The sequence below is a fragment of the Haliaeetus leucocephalus genome, unplaced genomic scaffold (assembly GCF_000737465.1).
Source record: "Haliaeetus leucocephalus isolate CR32 unplaced genomic scaffold, Haliaeetus_leucocephalus-4.0 Scaffold206, whole genome shotgun sequence".
Lineage (NCBI taxonomy): Eukaryota > Metazoa > Chordata > Aves > Accipitriformes > Accipitridae > Haliaeetus > Haliaeetus leucocephalus.
Genome location: NW_010972642.1, coordinates 10,839,533 through 10,859,169, shown reverse-complemented (window position 1 = coordinate 10,859,169; position 19,637 = coordinate 10,839,533). Strand labels below are relative to the sequence as shown.

General features: G+C 41.4%; 1 protein-coding gene across 1 annotated transcript in view; it reads right to left on the bottom strand.

Moving 5' to 3' along the window:
• Positions 1 to 19,637, bottom strand: part of TRIM24 (tripartite motif containing 24) — a gene marked incomplete at its 5' end in the record, with an annotated part of 64,795 nt that extends 45,158 nt beyond the window's left edge. Inside the window, one exon of the mRNA XM_010566355.1 lies at positions 19,325 to 19,637. Within this exon, the coding sequence (XP_010564657.1) occupies positions 19,325 to 19,637 (313 nt within the window). The remainder of the gene's footprint in view (positions 1 to 19,324) is intronic.

Here is a 19,637-nt window from a genome sequence, read left to right as displayed (position 1 = left end):
CCAAAAGGGGGGAAGGGGGGGGGGGGGGGGGGGACACACACGACCAAAAAACCCCCACAGGATTCATCTGTAAAATAACTGAAAATTTCAGTGTGTTTGGGCCTGAGGCGCTGCAAGGTTTAGCGGATATGAAGCAAAAAAAGAAAAAACATCTGAAAATTAGAGAGCACAAAAAACACCCATGTATTGTTAGAAATAAGTAAGGTTTCTCTGTAGTCTTAGCACTTACTAAATCTTCAAAAGGGCCACATTGCAAGGGATAAGACAACACACATTAGAATGCCTTTCACTGAGAACAGTCCCATTTTACATGGGCTTAAACTTTCAAATTTAGGAGTCCTAACAAGAATTGCACAATTTGTTCTCTTTTAATAACCTATTATAACATAAGTATCGTCATTCAAAGCTGTAAAACAAAGAAATCCATTGTCTATCAAAAAGGAAGAGAGGCTGTGGTGGTGCATTCCTTCCCCCTCTCCGGGCTGACCTACAAACTCGGGACGTCTCGCTAGCCCTTAGCGTAACTGTAACGAGTTGGGCGGTTAAGCGTCCCTTGACCGTACCAGGAACTCTTACATGGCTAAGACACGGAGTTGTACTGACCGTTCCAAGGACTCCTGCTGCCCAGCGGAGGCGGGGAACAGGAGCAGAGATAACTTGTTCTCTCCTGACAACCTTGGGACATATCTCAGTCCTCTCCTAACTGCCTTGGAGCAGCCCCTATCTGAATCTTAACTCATTCTCCGACAGCCCTGGAGCCGTCCTTATCTGAAGCGTAACTCATGCAAAATGGTACCAGCACAGCTGGCATCCCAGTAATTTGCTGATGACTAAAGCCAATCGTCTCCCAAGCCTATAAAGCGCGGTACTAAGCGAGACCCTTTGAGCTCTCCTGGACCGCAATGGGCTCCCTCTGAGCGGGACGCCTCTCAGAGCTCACAAACTTTTCTGATTGAGAAGATCGGAGGTCTGTCACCAAAAGCCAGCAAGACTTGGGCTGATACCCTCCACTCCTTGAGGCTCAACCCTTTGCCCGTTGAGAAAGATGACGAAGCATTTGCTGTGAATATTTTCACTGAGCTCAAGGGGAATTTTTAACAGGTATACCTCTTGTACTCGCTTACAAGTATTTCTCTTAGTGACTTCATCCATATGTGTGTGCTAACCTGAATATTCTGTAGCAAGTATATTACAAACATTGCTTTTCAAATCTACACCTAAATTACTGTCGTGAGCTTTATTTGACTGTGAATGAATCCCAGGCTACTATTATACTCATAATCCCTTTAGATATAAACCATTGCCCAAGTCTGAGACTAGGAGTTGATCCAGCTGCACCTAGACTCCAACAGGAGTTCAGAAAGCAAAGGGGTCTTCTCTGAACCTCGTGGCTCAACGGGAGGGTCTCCCCTACCTTTCTACATTCCCAATCTCTGTAAAAATCATGAAAAATCAATTCTAACTCAATTTTTCTTTGTACGTTTCTCTTTTACCCTATTGCATCTTTGGTCTCTGTATACATAATTTTAGTTTGATTCTGACTTAATTTTCTTGTGTGCATTTCAACCATGCAGTAATAGACTTCTGTGAAGTCACGCTTTTATATAAATTCCTATTAAATCGTTTTTACTAATACCATTGGAGGTGATTCTTTAAGCGGTCCAAACCACTCCATTTCAGAACACAGGCTTGAACCTGTTTCTCCTCCTGCCTCTGTGCACTGATGTGAGCTGAGGGAGAACCTAAGTCTAGGTAGGCAGTCCACTGAGCTTTTTAAAGTATTTCCAATGTGTCAATTCGTAAATGTTAATGTCTAACATGAAAGCACTGCAGGAAGTAAGATTTTTAAAAGCATACTTACCTGCTTGTTCTTCATCAGAAGAATGAAGTTCAAGTGTCAGGGTTTATTTTTGTCAAAATAATCCTATAAGATTTTTTTTTTTTTTTAAATGGAGCAAGCATTCCAGAGTGCTCCAGAAGGCAGGTGAAAACATATTACTTAACATGGGAGGAGTTCCATAATCACCATCACACTTATTGTGAGGATGGTAAGTGGTAAAACCCCACATTTTCATCTACTCCTTTGTGCCAGGATAGTTGTTTATGCAGCTGTATCAAGAGCACGTGCCTCTTGAGTAGGAGGAGCAGAGGGGAAGACCTCCACCCTTTTTAGCAGCAGTATTCATTTGTATAAAAATCAAGCGGCTGTGGAACCTTACATTCAGACTTTGCTTGAACCAGGCCCGGACACCCCATTGCTAACAAAAGTAACAATGCTGGCTCCCCTGCCCATTCGTTTCTATCCCACGTGAACACAAAGATTTATGCTGCCATGCAATGAGCTGGATTAGGGAATACGATGAGGATTAAATGGGGTTGTGCCAGGAGAGAAGAGTTCCTGTCCACGCCATAACAGTTGTCACTGTCTCCAGGCTCACAACGCGTATGCCTCTTCAAGGAACGCTAGCCTGCGTTTTAAACACGTAGGGGAAACAACGGCACATTCTCACTCTTCTTCACAAGGTACACACTGCATCCACAGCAATGCCATCTCAAGCCATTCAGCAGAATGGATTTAAGGCATATACTATATTATTCCCAACTCTGTTCTCAATTTCCTGGGACTACATTCCACACTACTGAAGCATCCTGAGACAATAGGAGGAGACAGCTCTGGTCTGCCCCAGTTTCGGCTCGTTTGCGTCTTCACTGTAGCGAACAGGTTTCAGCGCCAATTTGCTAAAGCCACCAGATAATCATTTGTAGATCCAAAAGGGTATTTTTGTTTGCAGATGTAAAGTGCTGTACTAAAAAAGGAGGGCTTAACGGTTCCCTTTCTTCAGCACAGATTAGTAAAAACAAAACACTACTTTTGTGAAAAAGAGCTCTCAAATAGAATGCTTGGAAGCAATTGGTAACTAATTTTCCCCTAAAACGACACAGTCATTACGGAATAAATTAATTAGGCTTGCATAAGGCAATTTTCCTTGGTTTTACCGAAGTCTTGTCTGAAATTTTAACTATACAGATTTCAGAACAGAAAATACTAACAGCAAGTCACACATACAGTTAAATTTTTTAAAAAAATGGACAGGCTAGTTAACATTAAGAGAAGGTATGTCAGAGACTGAAGACAGTGCCAGCTATAAGATTTTTTAGCTTAACTACACAGAAAATTAAGGCATTTCAATCGTGACCTCCAGAATCTTTTCTCCTCTTGCTGTGTATATAGACACCGTTAATATTTGCAAGGTTTTTCATTAAAATGCATGGGGTTGGGGCTAAACTGGTTATATTTACACAGGTCATGTTCTTCTGTTAAAAACAAACACTTAGAGAACTTAATTTGAGAGACGATATCATGTGTAATAACGCCTGAATCAATTTTTAAAATAATTACTGCTTTCCTCTTGTTTCTCATTAAGTCAATACCACTGCTGCAAAATTGGCAACTTCTTCAAACCAGTTTGTTCCAGAAAAAGCTGCTCCTATCTAGTTCTGACAGCCTGCTGCTGCTAGTGGAGGGGAGATAGGTTAAACCAACAAAAAAGCACATCTCAAGGGGAAACTGGCACTTACTGCCAAAATATAAACATTCAAAGCAACCACCAATCTAGCAGGTAAGTTTATTAAAACCCAAATGCTTTATTTACCACCCTTTAAAATGTAAATAGACAAAAACCAGACAAAGACTACTAGCTGTAATCCCCCCTCTGGAAGAGTGTTACAGGCCAGTTTTTATGCTGCAGTGCATTGACTTTCTTGGAAAGCACTGCAGAGCTGAATTAAAATATTTCAGCTGCTCTGTGAAATGGTTCATTGTTTTTGCTATACTTGCCCAATCTTCAAACATTTCAAATATTGCATATTAGACTTCATAAACTGTAAATTTTGCACGGGCTGACTCTCCAGCCATTTCTGAATACCTTAAGAAATTCTGAAGGGAGAGTTTACGTTCACATCCAAGGCTGTCCAATGGATTTCCTTTGACAATTATAACAAGCGTCATAACGGTAACAAAGGGAAATACTGCTATTGTGGGATAGACAATATTTAAGCACAAGATGATGAATAAAAAAACCTCACTGCCTTGCAATGAACACGCTTAAACAACGATGCAGAAGCTGCCAATAATTATGCCAATTGTCACTGCTGACTGATGAGCATTTCTTTCATCAAAATTAAAATACATTCTTTCAAGTCCTGAAATTGTCAAGTATTTCCAACTTATATGTAATGAATTCAAGTATAAAAGACGCAAGGATTTTTAAGATTCAGCGACATCCTTGCATCGTTTTCTCTGAGCAGCCTAGTATTTAATTTTTCAAGTTGCTAACATTTTGAAAATGGGTTTAATGCTGTCTAGATTCATACATTCTACTGAAATACCATTTTGCAGACACTCTAGGTTCCTACCAACAGTGCTCAAGTCCATTTTATCCATGTGCTTCAGGAACAAGGAAATTAACACCTTTGTCCCTGAATAGCAACATGTTAGCATGTGGTTATTACTACTTAATAAAAGATCACTGGGGCAAAAAATTTCTGTTGCCAGAAACTCTGGTAAGGAGATGGACCCCACCTTAGAGTTGTGAGCGCGACACAGCTGGTAGTCATTTCTTTGTAGCAAGAAATTTCATACTCTGGTCTTCATCTTTTAGAGTTCTCATCTACTACCAGCTGACAGTTCAGTAGTTGCAGTACAACACATCTATTACCAGAAATGACAGTTGCTGAAAAAGTAGGTAAGCAGATTACCATTTGGGCAGTTGGATGCAGTCACACACCAAGGAACCAAGCCTTTCTGGAAGACACTGAAGGAGCTGGTTCTTTTTAAACCTCTTTTGAAAAGATGAAAACTGTACTCCAACACGTGACACTTTTCACTGGTTCACCCACTTCCTCTCTTTAGCCCCAGATACCATAATGTTCCCATCAACAGTGAGCAGATGTGAAGGTAAAAAAAGCCTCGAAAAATAACTTCCAAGAATCCGGACCACATTAAGGGAACCAAGTTTGAAGGAGTACTGGGAACTACAGTAGGTAACAGGCTTTAGTCAGAGTACTTCAGGAGAAGTGTCATCCAAAACAGGAACACTAATGCAATTCAAGGCCTTTGGCTAGCTCCTGTCACTCCCTCTCTTCGAGTGCTCAGATGCACCCTTGCAATCTGTTCCTTTCACAGGTCTCCTCCCATTCTCAAATTGATCACTGCTCCGTAACTGGAAACTACCTATCAGGACTTGGGAAACCAGCCTCTTGGCCCTAATTTTTCAAGCCACTAGCCTCAGGGGAGCAATTCAGGTGCCTAAACAGACATACCTAATTTGAGGGGAATATCCTGCCTGGCTTCCAGCTACTATTCCAGAAGGAAATAGGTCTCCTATGAATTGTGCAGTATATTTGCCAGTCCTTTTGGTTTTTTTGAACATCAGAGGCATCCCAGAAATTCAGAAGTGGCAGAAGATATTCCAGTTTGGACAGTGAATCTCAACCCACCCATCTACTCTATTCCACATATCTTTGCTATGGTGATTTCAAATTCCTGGTGGAAAATACAACTGAGAAGCACACAGATCTCTCATGTAGTACCCAAACAAACCGCAGTCTGTAGCTCCAAAGGAAAACTTGGTTAAAATCACTTAAGTGTCAATATTCAGAGCCATAAACTTGTTAACCGCAGTGTTGGCTGCATCCATCTGTATTCTGCTATATAGATATCTATTTTGAAGTTCTCATCAAGGACAGACTTATAGTTCAGACAGAAGCCATGAATAGCTCTATTATGTTTCCTTCAAATGATCTCAAAATAGAAATTACAGTGATGTAACAAATATAATGAAAGACTCTAACAACTTTATCCATAAACTGTGTATGCAGGGAATGGATGTTCCAAAGTACATAGAAACAGTATGTTAATTTAGAATAATAGGTTCTGCCTTTGTTTACATTATTTTGTTTGGTGAGGGGGTGGAAAGAAGAAAAAGAAAGGGCAGGCTGTTATTAAAAAAATAGATTTTTTGCCAATTAGAATCACAGAATTATTTAGGTTGGAAAAGACCCTTAAGATCATAGAGTCCAACCATAAACCTAACGCTGCCAAGTTCACCACTAAACCATGTCCCTAAGCACCACATATACATGTCTTTTAACTACCTCCAGGGATGGCAACTCCACCACTTCCCTGGGCAGTCTGTTCCAATGCTTGACAACCCTATCGGTGAAGAAATTTTTCTTAATATGCAATCTAAACCTCCTCTGGCACAACTTGAGGCCATTTCCACTTGTCCTATCGCTTGTTACTTGGAGAAGAGACTTACACCCACCTCGCTACAACCTCCTTTCAGGCAGTTGTAGAGAGCGATAAGGTCTCCCCTCAGCCTCCTTTTCCCCAGGCTAAACAACCCCAATTCCCTCTGCCGCTCCTCACAAGACTTGCGCTCTAGACCCTCCACCAGCTTCATTGCTCTTCTTAGTATCTCTTCAATATATAATTTCTTCAATGATAATATGATAATAGCATATTTACCAGACAAGTACAATACCCAGGACTTAGATCCCCAACAGTAAGAAGAATTTAATATATATTTATCAATAAATTCTGAATATTTATAAAGGCACACTTTAAGTCTGTGCTGAAATTAAGTCTGTTGTATAATAAACACTTTCATTATTAAGCTGGTAATATATTAAGGCTTTCTAGATTTTTTTTTTTTTTAATTTTTTTTTAAAGCTTGCTGTTGGCAGGGCAGAGAATGAAAGGCACAAACAATATTTGATGAAAATTCACACTCGGGTAAATGTAGTCAATAAGACCAAAAAAATAGATACTTCTTATTTCCTGCAGTTTTCATTAGATAGGTTTAAGTGCTCTGTAAGACGTTATTATTGGAATAAAAAAAGTAAAGATTCAAGCCATTTAACTTATTTGAGAAAAACGAGCCCAAGATTCCCAAATCCAGTCTATTCTGACTACTTGTTATACTCAAAAGCTGTTCAATACCAAAGCTTGTCACATGCAGAATTTTTGCATCTATGAAAAAGTAACTCTTAACAGCAGCACAGAAATAATACCGATTTACTATGGCAAAGTGACTCCATAAAGTTAAACTTTGCACTTCAAAGGTGGATAAAGTTTCTTTGCAGTGTTGCCGAATTTTAATACCTTGGGTGGGATTCATCTAAGGTGTTGATTTACATGAAGTTCCCTTCATAGTCAATACAGACCTAGGTAATATAGTTAGATCATGAGTTGTCTCATCCTTAAAGCAGATGTCTACACTTGGTCAGATGAATCATACCTTAAAAACATTCACTTCTTCCCAGTAACTACACTAATACTCTTATCCAATATTGGCCATCCAGTTCGATTGCAGGAATCCCTCCAATATTCTAAGCCCAGTAATTAGAGAGGAGAATATCCTCCAAGTTATGTGCAAGGTACAAGCATTGCACTTTTGGGTGTACCTGTACAGGAATAAAAAGCCTTTATATTCCTCTGTTATGTGCCCAGTATCCCACAGCACTGCCATAAGGGTTTAAAAAGCAAGGTGACCAGCTTTTTCCAGTTCCCACATACAAAGCTGGAGCAATATGTGCATTGGGAGATCCACACAGACTATAAAACATACAAGAACCAGCATTAATTAAGAAGCAGCATTGTTCCTTCTACTCTGATAATGCATTAATATGAAAATTACTAAATGTAACTAATAAAACGTACTCCTCCTGGGTTGAAGAGATGTGCTGTTTGATCAAGTAAGAACAACAGTGATTTAAAATACCCTACAGCTCTCAGAAAACAGCAGGTTACAAAGGCAGCAGTGATACTACTTGTGTTCCCACTCCGTATCTCCTGATATTCTCTCTTGTAATCTGCAGTAGATAACTGAACCATGAACTAGACCCTGTTGGCTGATGTGAACATCTACATCCACTGAAGAAATCTAATCTTCCTACGGTTTCCCCCATTTTCCCCAAACCAGTGAAGAGCTCCTTCAAAGGTCCTTTCCCAGCATGACACTCTCTGTACTAAGAAAGAAGCTTAGGGAAATGAATCTGACCAAAACTGGTCTTCATAAATGCCATTCACCTGTCCTTTAGATTCACTTGATCTATTTCCACCTTCTTGTGCCATACTGCCTGAAAGGATTGATCATACATTAGTTCAGATAACAGAGTTCTGAGAACATTACACTTTGCCTCCAATACCAGTTTGGGAATGAACTAGGATTATAGTTCTATTCCTATTTATTTTTAAGGAACATTCACAATGGTTCAACCATGGCATTGTGGTTCTCAACCCACTTGGCTGGCATAACGACAAATGAAAAAGAAAAACCAAACAATCACAACTTTAAGGCAGAACAACAGCTATTCTGGCAAAGGTTTGAAGTCAGACATCCTGCAGCTCATAGCACCTATACTATATTCTCAATAATTTAAATCAGTCAAAAGGCAGCCAAAGAAAACCTCATTAAATCTGATCTCATCCCAATGGAACTGGAAGCAGGGAAAATTTAAAAAAAAACCACACGATAAATACAATCAGATTGGAACACAATACAATACTACTGCTACTAAATGGATTTTAAAAGGATGCAAGATTAGCATTTAGCTTCTTAAAGAATCCAGGCTACATTCAGCTCTTGCACAAAGGGTGGAACGCAGGGAAGAGTACTGTCAGTTCAATCCATTTTGGATACCCGTATAGAAAGTCTTCCTCATGTTGCCAAAACAGCTTCTAGAATGATTATTTTGAGAAGCGATCTTTAGCCTAGTTGAATTTAAACAGCAGTGATAATCTAGAAGACATGTGAGCTACCATAAACTGTGGCTTTGCTTCCAAGTTGTATCTGGTTCCAGTTACAAGGCCACTTCTAAGAATAAAAAGGCAACAGAGGACTGTCTCCCAAGCTGCAGTTGAACCTGCTTAGTCCATCAAGATACACAGAATCTTACCGATGGTGCCAGTCCCAACAGTGTATACAACAAATACTTATTTATCGAGCGGTAAGAACAATTCTGGCAGGTCATTCTTATGATATAGAATAAGACTCTACCGCTAGGTTTTTTTTATTTAATCTTCACTGCTAGAAGATGTGGGAAGACCACAGCCCCCCCCCATACATTCCATCCCAGGCTCTTCTGAACACTTTTTCACATCATTGGACTCTGTCTTTGCCACGAAGGAGGGAATAACCATTCTATTTTACAGCATGGAGTGTAATATTTGAAGAAAGGGCTGCTAGCATCTCTGGACTCACATTCAGGTAGACTATGGGAGGCAAGCTACACCTATGTTTATCCCAGGAAAGAATTCTATGTATCTATATTTTGAGATAATACTTCCTCAGGCATGGTTTAAACTGTGAGCTCTGAATCCACATTTGAGTTTCTTGCATAAAGAAGGGACTGAGGAAAACTCAAGTAGAGCTTCTCGAAGGAGATCAATTTCCTTTAACGTACGATTAAACAATTGAAGTATTCTAAATTATTTTGGGAGTTTCAAAGAAAGATTTGCTAGCCAGCAGCTTATACCCTCATAGTCCCCGCTTGCTACCAGCAATGGGAAGAGAACTGAAGGCCAAGTAGTCTGTAGTTGGTAAGCTCAACAATTCCTAGGCTAAAACAACTGAGAACAATAGCTGCTAATGTGTGATGAAAGACTCCCAAACAAGACAAAAGCAAGTAAGGAACAGAACTACTGAGGGCTGAAAACCAGCTGCTCAAGCAAGCAAAAGGTACTCCTGGAACTGGGAAGCTGTAAACACTCAAAAGAGCTAAATCTAACCCTGAAGTATGCTACCTCCAAGATTTCAACGTTCCCAGGACATTTGCCCATTACTGAGGCCCTGTTATCAGAAACAGCGCATCATTACACAGCTCTATATTCATTCACCAAAGCTTGTCTGCTGAATAAACTGTCTTTATCTCAGCTTGTGACTGATCAGTTGCCCACTACCCTAATTTATCCCTTTGGGGCTAGGGAACGCCATGAATTTCAACTTTTGCTTGAAAACTATTGAAATAATAGTTACAAGTCACAGAGGTTTTCCAAAAGGCAAAGATTATTCAAAGCTACTTCCACTTCTCTTTAAACCAACTGACTAGGAAGGCATGTAATTTACACTCCTACATTCCTTTAGCAAGTAGTTTACTCATTTTAAAGCAGAGTCCAGGTTGAAAAAAGAAGTATGTTTCAATTCACACTTTTGCTGTTCAGGCTAGTCTTGCATACTACTCATTTCTAGTAACAGGCCTATTGGTGCTGGGCTGTTTTGTCCAAGGACTGTGCTGTGCATTTAAAATTAGAAGCTTGCTCCCATTTTAAAATGTCTTTTTCTCCAGCCCCAGCAGAGCGCTGCAGCTCTCTGCCTCTCTTTCTTCCCACCTACTCATTCCCTGCACAGCTACCAGTGTTCCCTCCCCTAACCAGCATCACTGTTACAAGTATCCTGACACAGCAAGTTCAGCAGCAGCCTAAGCCTACCGTGAACTTCTGTTAGGCTGGCTTATAGCATTAGTTCAACACACTTCAACTCTGCACATCCTTAACCATGTTGTAACTCTATAGCAGATGCCTAGAAATGAATGAAGCAGGTTAAGTGAACTTTTAAATTTATCACAAGCTTTCTGAACTCAGGTAGACATCCTAGAAAATACATGGTGCTTTTCCAAGTCAACATTTACGTAAAAATAGTCCTGTTTCTTTTTTACTACATACAGTACAGACAAATGTGTCAGCTCACTGGAAAAATATACGGTCACTTTTCAAATTAGGTAATCATTCTAGTTCAAAGGGTATTTTGGCTATAGTCTTGTTTTTGTTCAAATAGCACTATATTCACTTGAGGAACTACAGTAGAAAGGGGAACTCACCACTTTAAAAAAAAGTTGCCTGTGGCAACTTACTTATTAATCAGAAGCAGGAATCTTTCTACAGTCAGAAAGCAAATGGCTTGGTTCTCTTGTCCATGTACTCCCACACTTATGGAGAGTTTAGCACTGGAGCTGCAGATTTCTTTTTTGAAATGAGAATGTGCCCGTGACCCAAATCTACTTTAGAAACAAAGGCACTCAAAACCCATGAGTGCAGTTCAAACAGCTGAGCCTTGCTTACTGTCTTCCTTTTTCCCATAGCCTGCTGATAAACTTCAAAAATAACTAGAAAGCTTGTTTAACATCAATCCTCTATCACAAGTTAGCAATGTATTCAAGGTAATACACAATTTTCTCCCACATAAAAGCTTCAAATAAGCATTTACTTGAAGCACTGGACAGAGAGTATCAAGTAATTAGGAACATTCTTTTGCTCTGCCTTTGGTTTCATACCTGACTTTACAAGACCCTTTCTTGTTAAGAATGGTGTAATTTTCTTAGTTATTCACACAACTGTTTCATGCTTTCTTTGATGGTAAACATTTATGTTTTTATACATTCTCCCTGGCCACTAGAGAAAAAAAAAGTAGGCATTTAGTCAGTTCAACTATGACACTGACATCTTCAAAGCACATTTGAGCTGTAAGTTCATAGTTTAAACAGTAAATGACTCCATAGCTACATAATTGCAGAGGTAAATTTTAACAGCATCACTGGAATTTTTCTATGAAAACAATTTTTCTGCGACTTTTAAATTAGCCAAAGAAAAAAGAATGCATCATTAAACTGTTATAGCAGATAGAAGTTGAATAAGAGAGAGTAAGCCCAGTAGGAGATTTTGCCACTATTCACAATTCAGCCAGATCATCTGCCTAAGTTCACAATGCAAGCTACAGGGCCATATTCACCTGAACAACCCTGACTGACCAGCATATTATTGTTAGGAAATCAGTGAAAACTACTTTATTAAAATATTTCATCTTATTGTAAAAATCTTTTTAAAAAGTCTAAATTCCCAATTTCAGAAATAACAGGTTTTTCACAAACAGTCAGTTATTCATATTGAAATACAGTCACTTTAAAATTCGCTTTAAATTCTTTTTGGTTTTCCCCTGTCTTGTTCTTAGATTAGATATAATAGGCAAAATACCAGCTTCAAAAGCTTACTGTTACTGGGAAATTCCACTAAATAATATGGAAATTCCACCTACAGCATCTTAACACAAACTCACACAACCCTGGCATAGAGCTTTTCTTGTACAAAAGACCAGCTTCTTTAACAACACCACACTCAGAATCAAGAGTTGCAACAAAATTCCTTTCTTAAATTGAACAAACTGAGTGAAGTTGAGTGAACATGGCTACTTCGTAGTACTCGGGTAAGCCAGCAGGCCAACCTAAAAACTTGCTGCATGGCCTACTAGCTCTTCAGTACATTTCTCCTACAAATGAGCTAGCCCACAAAGAGCACACTCCTTCCTCGACTTGGCTCTTAATGAATTTATGCACCATTATTTTCCCTTGCTCTTCAGGCAAGTCATTTTCTTAAAAGGTATCTCTATCATATGCATTAAAACAACCCAATGGACTTTCAACTAGATACACATCTGAGAATTTTTAATACATTAGTGTATATTTCCTCTCTTGTTACCTTATGATCTAGGATACCTTTCCATTATTGAAGGTCCTAATTGCTTACTGGAGACATTATAAGCTGATTTTATATCAGAACAGAGCTAGGTTGGCCTCCAAGGATTTAAATCTTTGCTTAAAAAAAAAAGTTTCACACAACAGTTCAGCTATTGATAACTTCTACAGCCTAACTTCTAAAAGGCTTCTAATTCAAATGAAGCTGGCTATATCACTGTGGTTGTTTTAACATTCATCTGAAGTTTCTGATGGCTTCAGCTTTTCAACCTCCCACTTTCTACTGGTGAAAGAAGTAAGAATGTCAATGCATCTGCTGTGGTTTAAGCCCAGATGGTAACAAAGCATTATGAAGCCACTTGCTCACTCCTGTCCCCCCTGGCCCCAGTAGGATGAGGAAGAGAAAAATATAAAGAAGCACTCATGGGTCAAGACAAGGACAGGGAAGGATCACTCACCACTTATGGTCATGGGCAAAAAACAGACTCCACTTGGGGAAAAACCAAAATCAATTTAATTTACTACAAATCAAATCAAAAACAAGGATAGTGAGAAATAAACCCAAATCTTAAAACACCTCCCCCCCACCCCTCCCTCCTTCCCGGCACAACTCCACTCCCGGTTCTCTCTCCCTCCTCCCCTCAGCGGTGCAGAGGCACGAGGAATGGGAGTTGGGGTCAGTTCCTCACACATTGTCTCTGCCGCTCCTTCCTCCTCAGGGGAAGGACTCCTCACTCGTCCCCTGCTCCACCGTGGGGTCCTTCCCACGGGCTGCAGTTCTTCACGAACTGCTCCAGCGTGGGTCCTTTCCACAGGCCGCAGTCCTCCAGTCCCAGGCTGCTCCAGCGCGGGCTTCCCTGTGGAGCGGCGGCCATCTTGGGGGGCATCCACCCCCTGCTCCAGCATGGGCTCCTCTCTCCCGGGGCTGCAGGTGGGCATCTGCTCCCCCGCTCCCCTCCGTGGGCTGGGGGGGGACAGCCTGCTGCCTCACCACGGGCTGCGGGGGCATCAAAACCTCCTCCGGCACACCTCCTCCCCCCCTTCCTCACTGACCTCGGGATCTACAGAGGGGTTCCTCTCACATTCCACTTCCCAAACTCCGCTGCAGGTTCCCCTTCTGAAATCTGTTCTCCCAGAGGCGCTACCACCGTCGCTGATGGGCTCGGCCTGGGCCGGAGGCGGGTCCAACTTGGAGCCGAGGAAGCTTCCAGCAGCTTCTCACAGGAGACACCCCTGCAGCCCCTCCCCTGCTACGAAAACTCCACCACACAAACCCAAAACAGGATCTAACCTACCCTCAAAATACTGTTCTGTAGACATACATAAGATAATAAACATATATTATATGCTTACATTAATCTTATATTGGAGCAAGCATGATTTAAAGCTTCTTTCAGCATCATGTAGTTGTCCACCTTAACAAAGGCTGCATAGGTATGTCTCCAGGTTTTTGTGGAATTCCTGGTAGAAAAGAATGCAGGAATTTTTGGCAAATATATCCTCTACTTCAAATTATACCTGCACAATTAATATCATATCCCATCACATATATTGAGAGCATACCTTTTTCTAAAGGAAGGGCATTGTAATTAGAAAAATAAGAACCTTCTCTAGATAGTTCACTCATTAATATTTTAAGTTTTTACTAGTTTCATTACTTTTTAGCCAAGAGGTTTGTCCGTTACAGGCTATCAAAACAATAACATTATATTTCACCTGTAACAATGCTAAATGCTTTCCACATATGCAATCGCTGGGGCTTCAGGAGTTTTCAATTCAAAGTGAGCACAAATCAAAAACAGTACATAAACTAGGCATATCTTTCCTATACTTAGTCCTATAATGTATATTATTTTGAAATATCAGCAGTCCTAAATCTTCTTAAGTTTGTTACAGGTTAAACAATTCAGTTCTTGATGGCACCACAGCAGAATAAGACTTGTGAAAGGATGCATAGGTGCAACTATATATGTGCAAGTGTGAGTATACACCCACACAAATGAAACACGGACTCTTTGTAATGGCAGAGATGGAGAGAACTCACTTTAAGCAAGCGGCAATATGGAAGATAAAAGGGAAATAATTGTACGTAGCAGGCAGATTTTAAAAAATCTTAAGTCCTCTTAGACTACCAAAACCTGGAAGAAAAATTGATCTTCACCATAAGAAAGCTCAAATGAAGCTATTATATCCTTCAAACTAACTAATAAGGTTCCTAATCATTATCAAACTGAAAGAGGGAAGAACATGTTACATACAGAGAAATAAGAAAATTTAAGTTAATTTCAAAAGCTGTATTTTCAAGGTCAAATGAAGTGATGACATGGTAAAGTCCAGATATCAAGATAAGATTAGTCTGAAAGAGTTTAAAGCTATCTGGATAAGGGCTGACTGTGGGACATAATAAAATAGCAGATGCCATCTGCATAGATGAGGGGATATCAAGGGTTAGGTCTTCATTCCATGCCTTACATACCTCCAAAATTGTGTTGGTAAACAAATATTTCTGGGCACTAATAAGCTGAAATATGAAACATGAACACCACTGAAATCCTTGTTTAGTAACTCTGAAGTATTTATTCCTTAATTAACAGCAAGTATCGAACGTATTTGAGTTGTTAGTCTGGACACTCCCCAAGAATTTATATCCTGGGAGTGTCCAAACATTACGTGCTTTTAACAGCTTCATATGGATTTGTTTGCTAGTAGGTCTGTCTACAGATAACAAAGAAAAAAAAAATTCCCTCTACTTTTGGTATTGACACTAGTAAGATTTAATCATGATACCTGCATAAACTTTGCTATGCATTTCCATTCACAAGTTTTTCCTCACACCAGTTCCCAATCTATATCATGCACAGATTGACGATAAAGAACAAACAAGGATGTTTGCAACTTAAATAGTTCTGAAGAGACTCTCAATCTATAACTTCGCAGTTTTCATGTACCTCTTTCACATTTAAAAATTCCACAAGAGTACTGTCATGTCCAGATATCCCCACATTACCAATGCTGTCCTTTAATTAAAGTACAGACTACTACTCAACTAGTCATTGAAGTACCACCCAGCACAAAATTTGGGCAAATGGCAGATTTCTAATAACAGCCTTCTTGTATGCACCAGTTATAACTGGCACAAATAGTGAAGAATGGCCATTTGAGAAACAAAAAGAAAACACACCCTAAGTTAACCAAGATACTTAGTAGCAGTGTCTGTAGACATTTGCTCACAAGCTAGCATCACATTTACAGACCCACTCTTGCAGCATTGCCCACAGTCTGCAACGCTCTGTGTGTGGCAAAACCATTTTTTGGCAATGCAACAACAAAAATATCACCTACATCAAATAAGCTGCCATTGGACATTCAGAAAACAAGCAGCGAGTTCTCCAGTGCCAAGACCATTGAAGTTTGACACACAGATGATTCTGCAACACCTTAAACTTCAGCAACGGTACAGAGATCAGAAACCACAGGTTTTCTTTTCTATAGAAATTTTTATTTTAAAACTGAAAGCATGTAGCAGTGTAGAGTATATCCATGTTAATTGGCCTTGCCACCAGCCTACCTTTGCAGAAAGAATACCGATTAACATCCACCACAGGAAACTCCTCCGCATGTCTTGACACTTGTCTTCGCCATTATCCATGCTGAACCTCGTATTCAAGTGAGCAACACTAGAATACTTAATTCACTCTAGATCCTTGAGTTTGAAATTTTTTTCACAGCACTCCTTTATTAGCTGTTCATATTGTTACGGAAAGGGAGCCAACATTCTCCCAAGTAAACTTGTCTATATGTTGGAAGTTGAAGATACATGTTATTCTAGAAAAGTGAAGGACTGTTTCAGCTTGGTAACAGTTTAGTGAACACAAAAAGCACATCCAGATTATACTTGAAACTCGGTTCCTCTTTAACTACCTGTTTCTCAACTAATTTGGATATTAGCACAACATTCCATCTCAAGGCTGGCTCAGCGAAGCACTTTTCAAATCACATCCTCTCCTTTGTTCAGGACAGACTCCCTTCTACCCATCTTTCTTTGGGCTTCTTTTTGTGCAACATCTTAGCACTCAGCACACGTGCGTAAGCAGTAAGTCTGCTTATCTTTCAGGAGCTTTTCATAGTTTTTACTTCTATTGTGTTCCTTACCTAGGACATTCCTTCCAGCACAGATAGCTTCCTTGCTGTTTATTTCTTCAGTTTACTCACGGTAATCTCAATGTACATCATGAGAGGCATTTACCATCCAACTTTCTAAGCTTATACTCTTCGGTTTATTTCTTCAGGTCACTCCTCAAACATTTTGTACAACATATCACCAGAAGAGGTGACAGATTTGCACTATTTTGTCCTTCCTCCCATCTTCCGAGAATTTAAGAACTCCTCCAACCATAACATTTTTCCTTAAGCTAATCAGCTTTAGACACTGACACTATTTTTTTTTTTCAATCCTAACTTAAGTTTACAACTTTTTTTTTTTATATCGGTTGGAAAACAGAAAGCAGCCACTGCACATCATCAAGTTAGGTCTTAGGTAGCTAGTGTACAGCCATTGTCATTTTCACTGGGCCAAAACCATGACAAGAAAAGATGTAAAGAATGCATCAAGGAGAGTGTGAGTTCTATACAAGTTTCTTCTTCCTATCGGACAACGAATGGTAGTGTGGAAGCATGAAAATAACTTCAAAGAAAAGTCGACAGGGTAAAAATAATGTCACCAAAAAACAGTATGTGTGTAAATTTGTAGAACAAGGAGGAATATATGCTGTATCATTCATTCATACAGAACCAACTCACATAGTCAAACGGAGGGAATAGACCTACACATTTGCTGTTGCTACAATTCATTATTTCATTTATCATTTGTCCACTCAAACAGATGTTTGAATAGCACTAATCTTTTCATTCTTAAGATGCATCTCACTTCTTACTCAACTACAGACCCCTTCTTCTGCTATGTTTAAATAGAACATCTGGGAATTAAGCTATGCTGTTCATGACCTCAAAACTCATAAGATGATGATTATATTGTCTCTCAGCCTATGTTGCAACCCCTGAGCGAGCTGCGTCTCTGCCCTCTTTCTCGTTTCCAAGTACCTCATCTTGAAATACCTCATCATACACCAAAAGCGTGTGCTTTTTCTGTTCCTCCCAGGCAGAACTTCACGGTTCTACTCATAAGACATATGAGCAATAACAGGTCCTGGATCAACCAAGCTTAAATATACTGGCTTTGGGTCTCACTGATTTTCCCATTCTGGAACTTCTGACTAGGCAGTCTGACTACTACACCAATTACATGCTAAAATTAAAGACTGAATGAATACACTAACACAGACATCCATGTAGATGAAGAGGCTCAGCATATCCTGTTAATAACATACTCAGGACTTCCTCAGATATTCTGAAGCAAGGCTGTCTCTCCAATTGTCACAAATACTTCTTTCTCTCATGAGGGTGTTCCACTACAAGTTCCAATATGAGTTGCTGCAAACATTTTGCATATTCAAGTTGTAATCTTTCTGGTCAGAACCGCTGGCAGCATGGTAACGGTTTCCTGAACACGCTTAAAGGACAATGGCCCATACTTGCTTAAGAACGGCCAATCTGGAGTTCGTGTACAACTTTCCACTTGAGCCCCCGCTACACATCCCAATAAGCACAACCTCCACTAACACCTATAGAGAGGCTCAGTTTCCATCACACTTCCTCTTTTGTATTCAAGCTTCTCCAGGATCTTTACCCATTTCCACTAGAGGATGCTTGTTTGTGCCTTTTTCTAAGACAAAGTTGCCTTTAACATAATTAAGTGACCTGCTAGACCTAAGAGGGCCGGGAAAAAAAGAAAAAACATTAGGAAAGCACTTTCAGATCACAGGAGTTTGTTTTGCAGCAAGATGCATTTTTTAAACACGTTGACATAAGCTACTATGTCAGTACGTGAGCTTACCAGAACTTCTTCGTGGCATTCTCCCTTCAGCCCGACAATTACACAAGTAAGTTTTCCATCAATGCATTACCAGATGCATCCAGGCTGCCTATCACGTGGACAAGTGTTATTATTGCCTGTCCGCACTTGTTACTGCCCGGGTGCTCGCACCCTGCCGGGCTGAAACGATGACACCTGCGGGGCTTCCCTCCAGGTGAGCGCCGGGCTGCCAGCCTACAAACATCACTCCAAAAAAAAAAGTCTTCTTTTCTCGCTACCTCTTTCTGCCTTCCTATCACTCCATATTAAGGCTTCCCGCCGGCAAGAGGCAAAAGCATGCCCTTCTGGGCGCAAACCCCCCGCCCCGGTGCCCACCGAGGGAAGCTGCCCGGGCCGGCTGCGGCCCCCGAGGTGGGTCCGGCCCCGGCCCCCACACCCCCCGGCCCGGCGGCGGGGAGGAGGGGGACGGCTCCCGCCGCTCCTCTCTATCGGCACGGAGAGGTGCTGGGAAAGTAAAATTACTGCCTTGCCTTCCGAGGTGGGAAATTTAAAAGAAAAAAAAAAAAATTAAATAATAATAAAAAAAAAACAAACCAAAACCAAACACAATCCCGCCGGCAGCCCTGGCGCTGGCGAGCAGCGACCGCCCCGACAGGTCCGTGCCCCCGGCAGCCCCGCGGCCGGGCACCTGCACCCCGCCCGCGGCAGCCGGTGCTTCCCAAGTTCCCCTCGCGACAGCTCCCCGCCCCCCACGTCTGTCGCGACACACGGGCCTCGGGGAGCGGAGGGGACTGCACCCCCAGCCCCGGGGGCCGCGGGCCAGGCGGAGGGAGGGAAGGGGCGGCCGGCAGAAGGGCCACTTACCGGGCGTGCAGTGCAGGGGTGAGGCCGGCGAAGAGACGGGCGAGGAGGGGGGCGCCGGCGGCTGCAGCTCCTTCGGGGTGCCGGCGGCCGAGGAGGGGATGGCGGGGGGCAGCATGAGGTAGCGGTCGGGCTGCGGCAGGCAGCGGAGGCAGACCGAGTGGAGGCAGGGCAGCAGCTTGGGCCGCCGGCTCTGGATGGGCTGCCCGCACACGCCGCAAGTGTCCAACAGGTTGAGCGGGGCCACCTCCCCGCCGCGCTCCGCCGGGCCCTGCCGGCTCTCGGCCTCGTTCTCCCCGCTAAGCGCCGCCGCCCC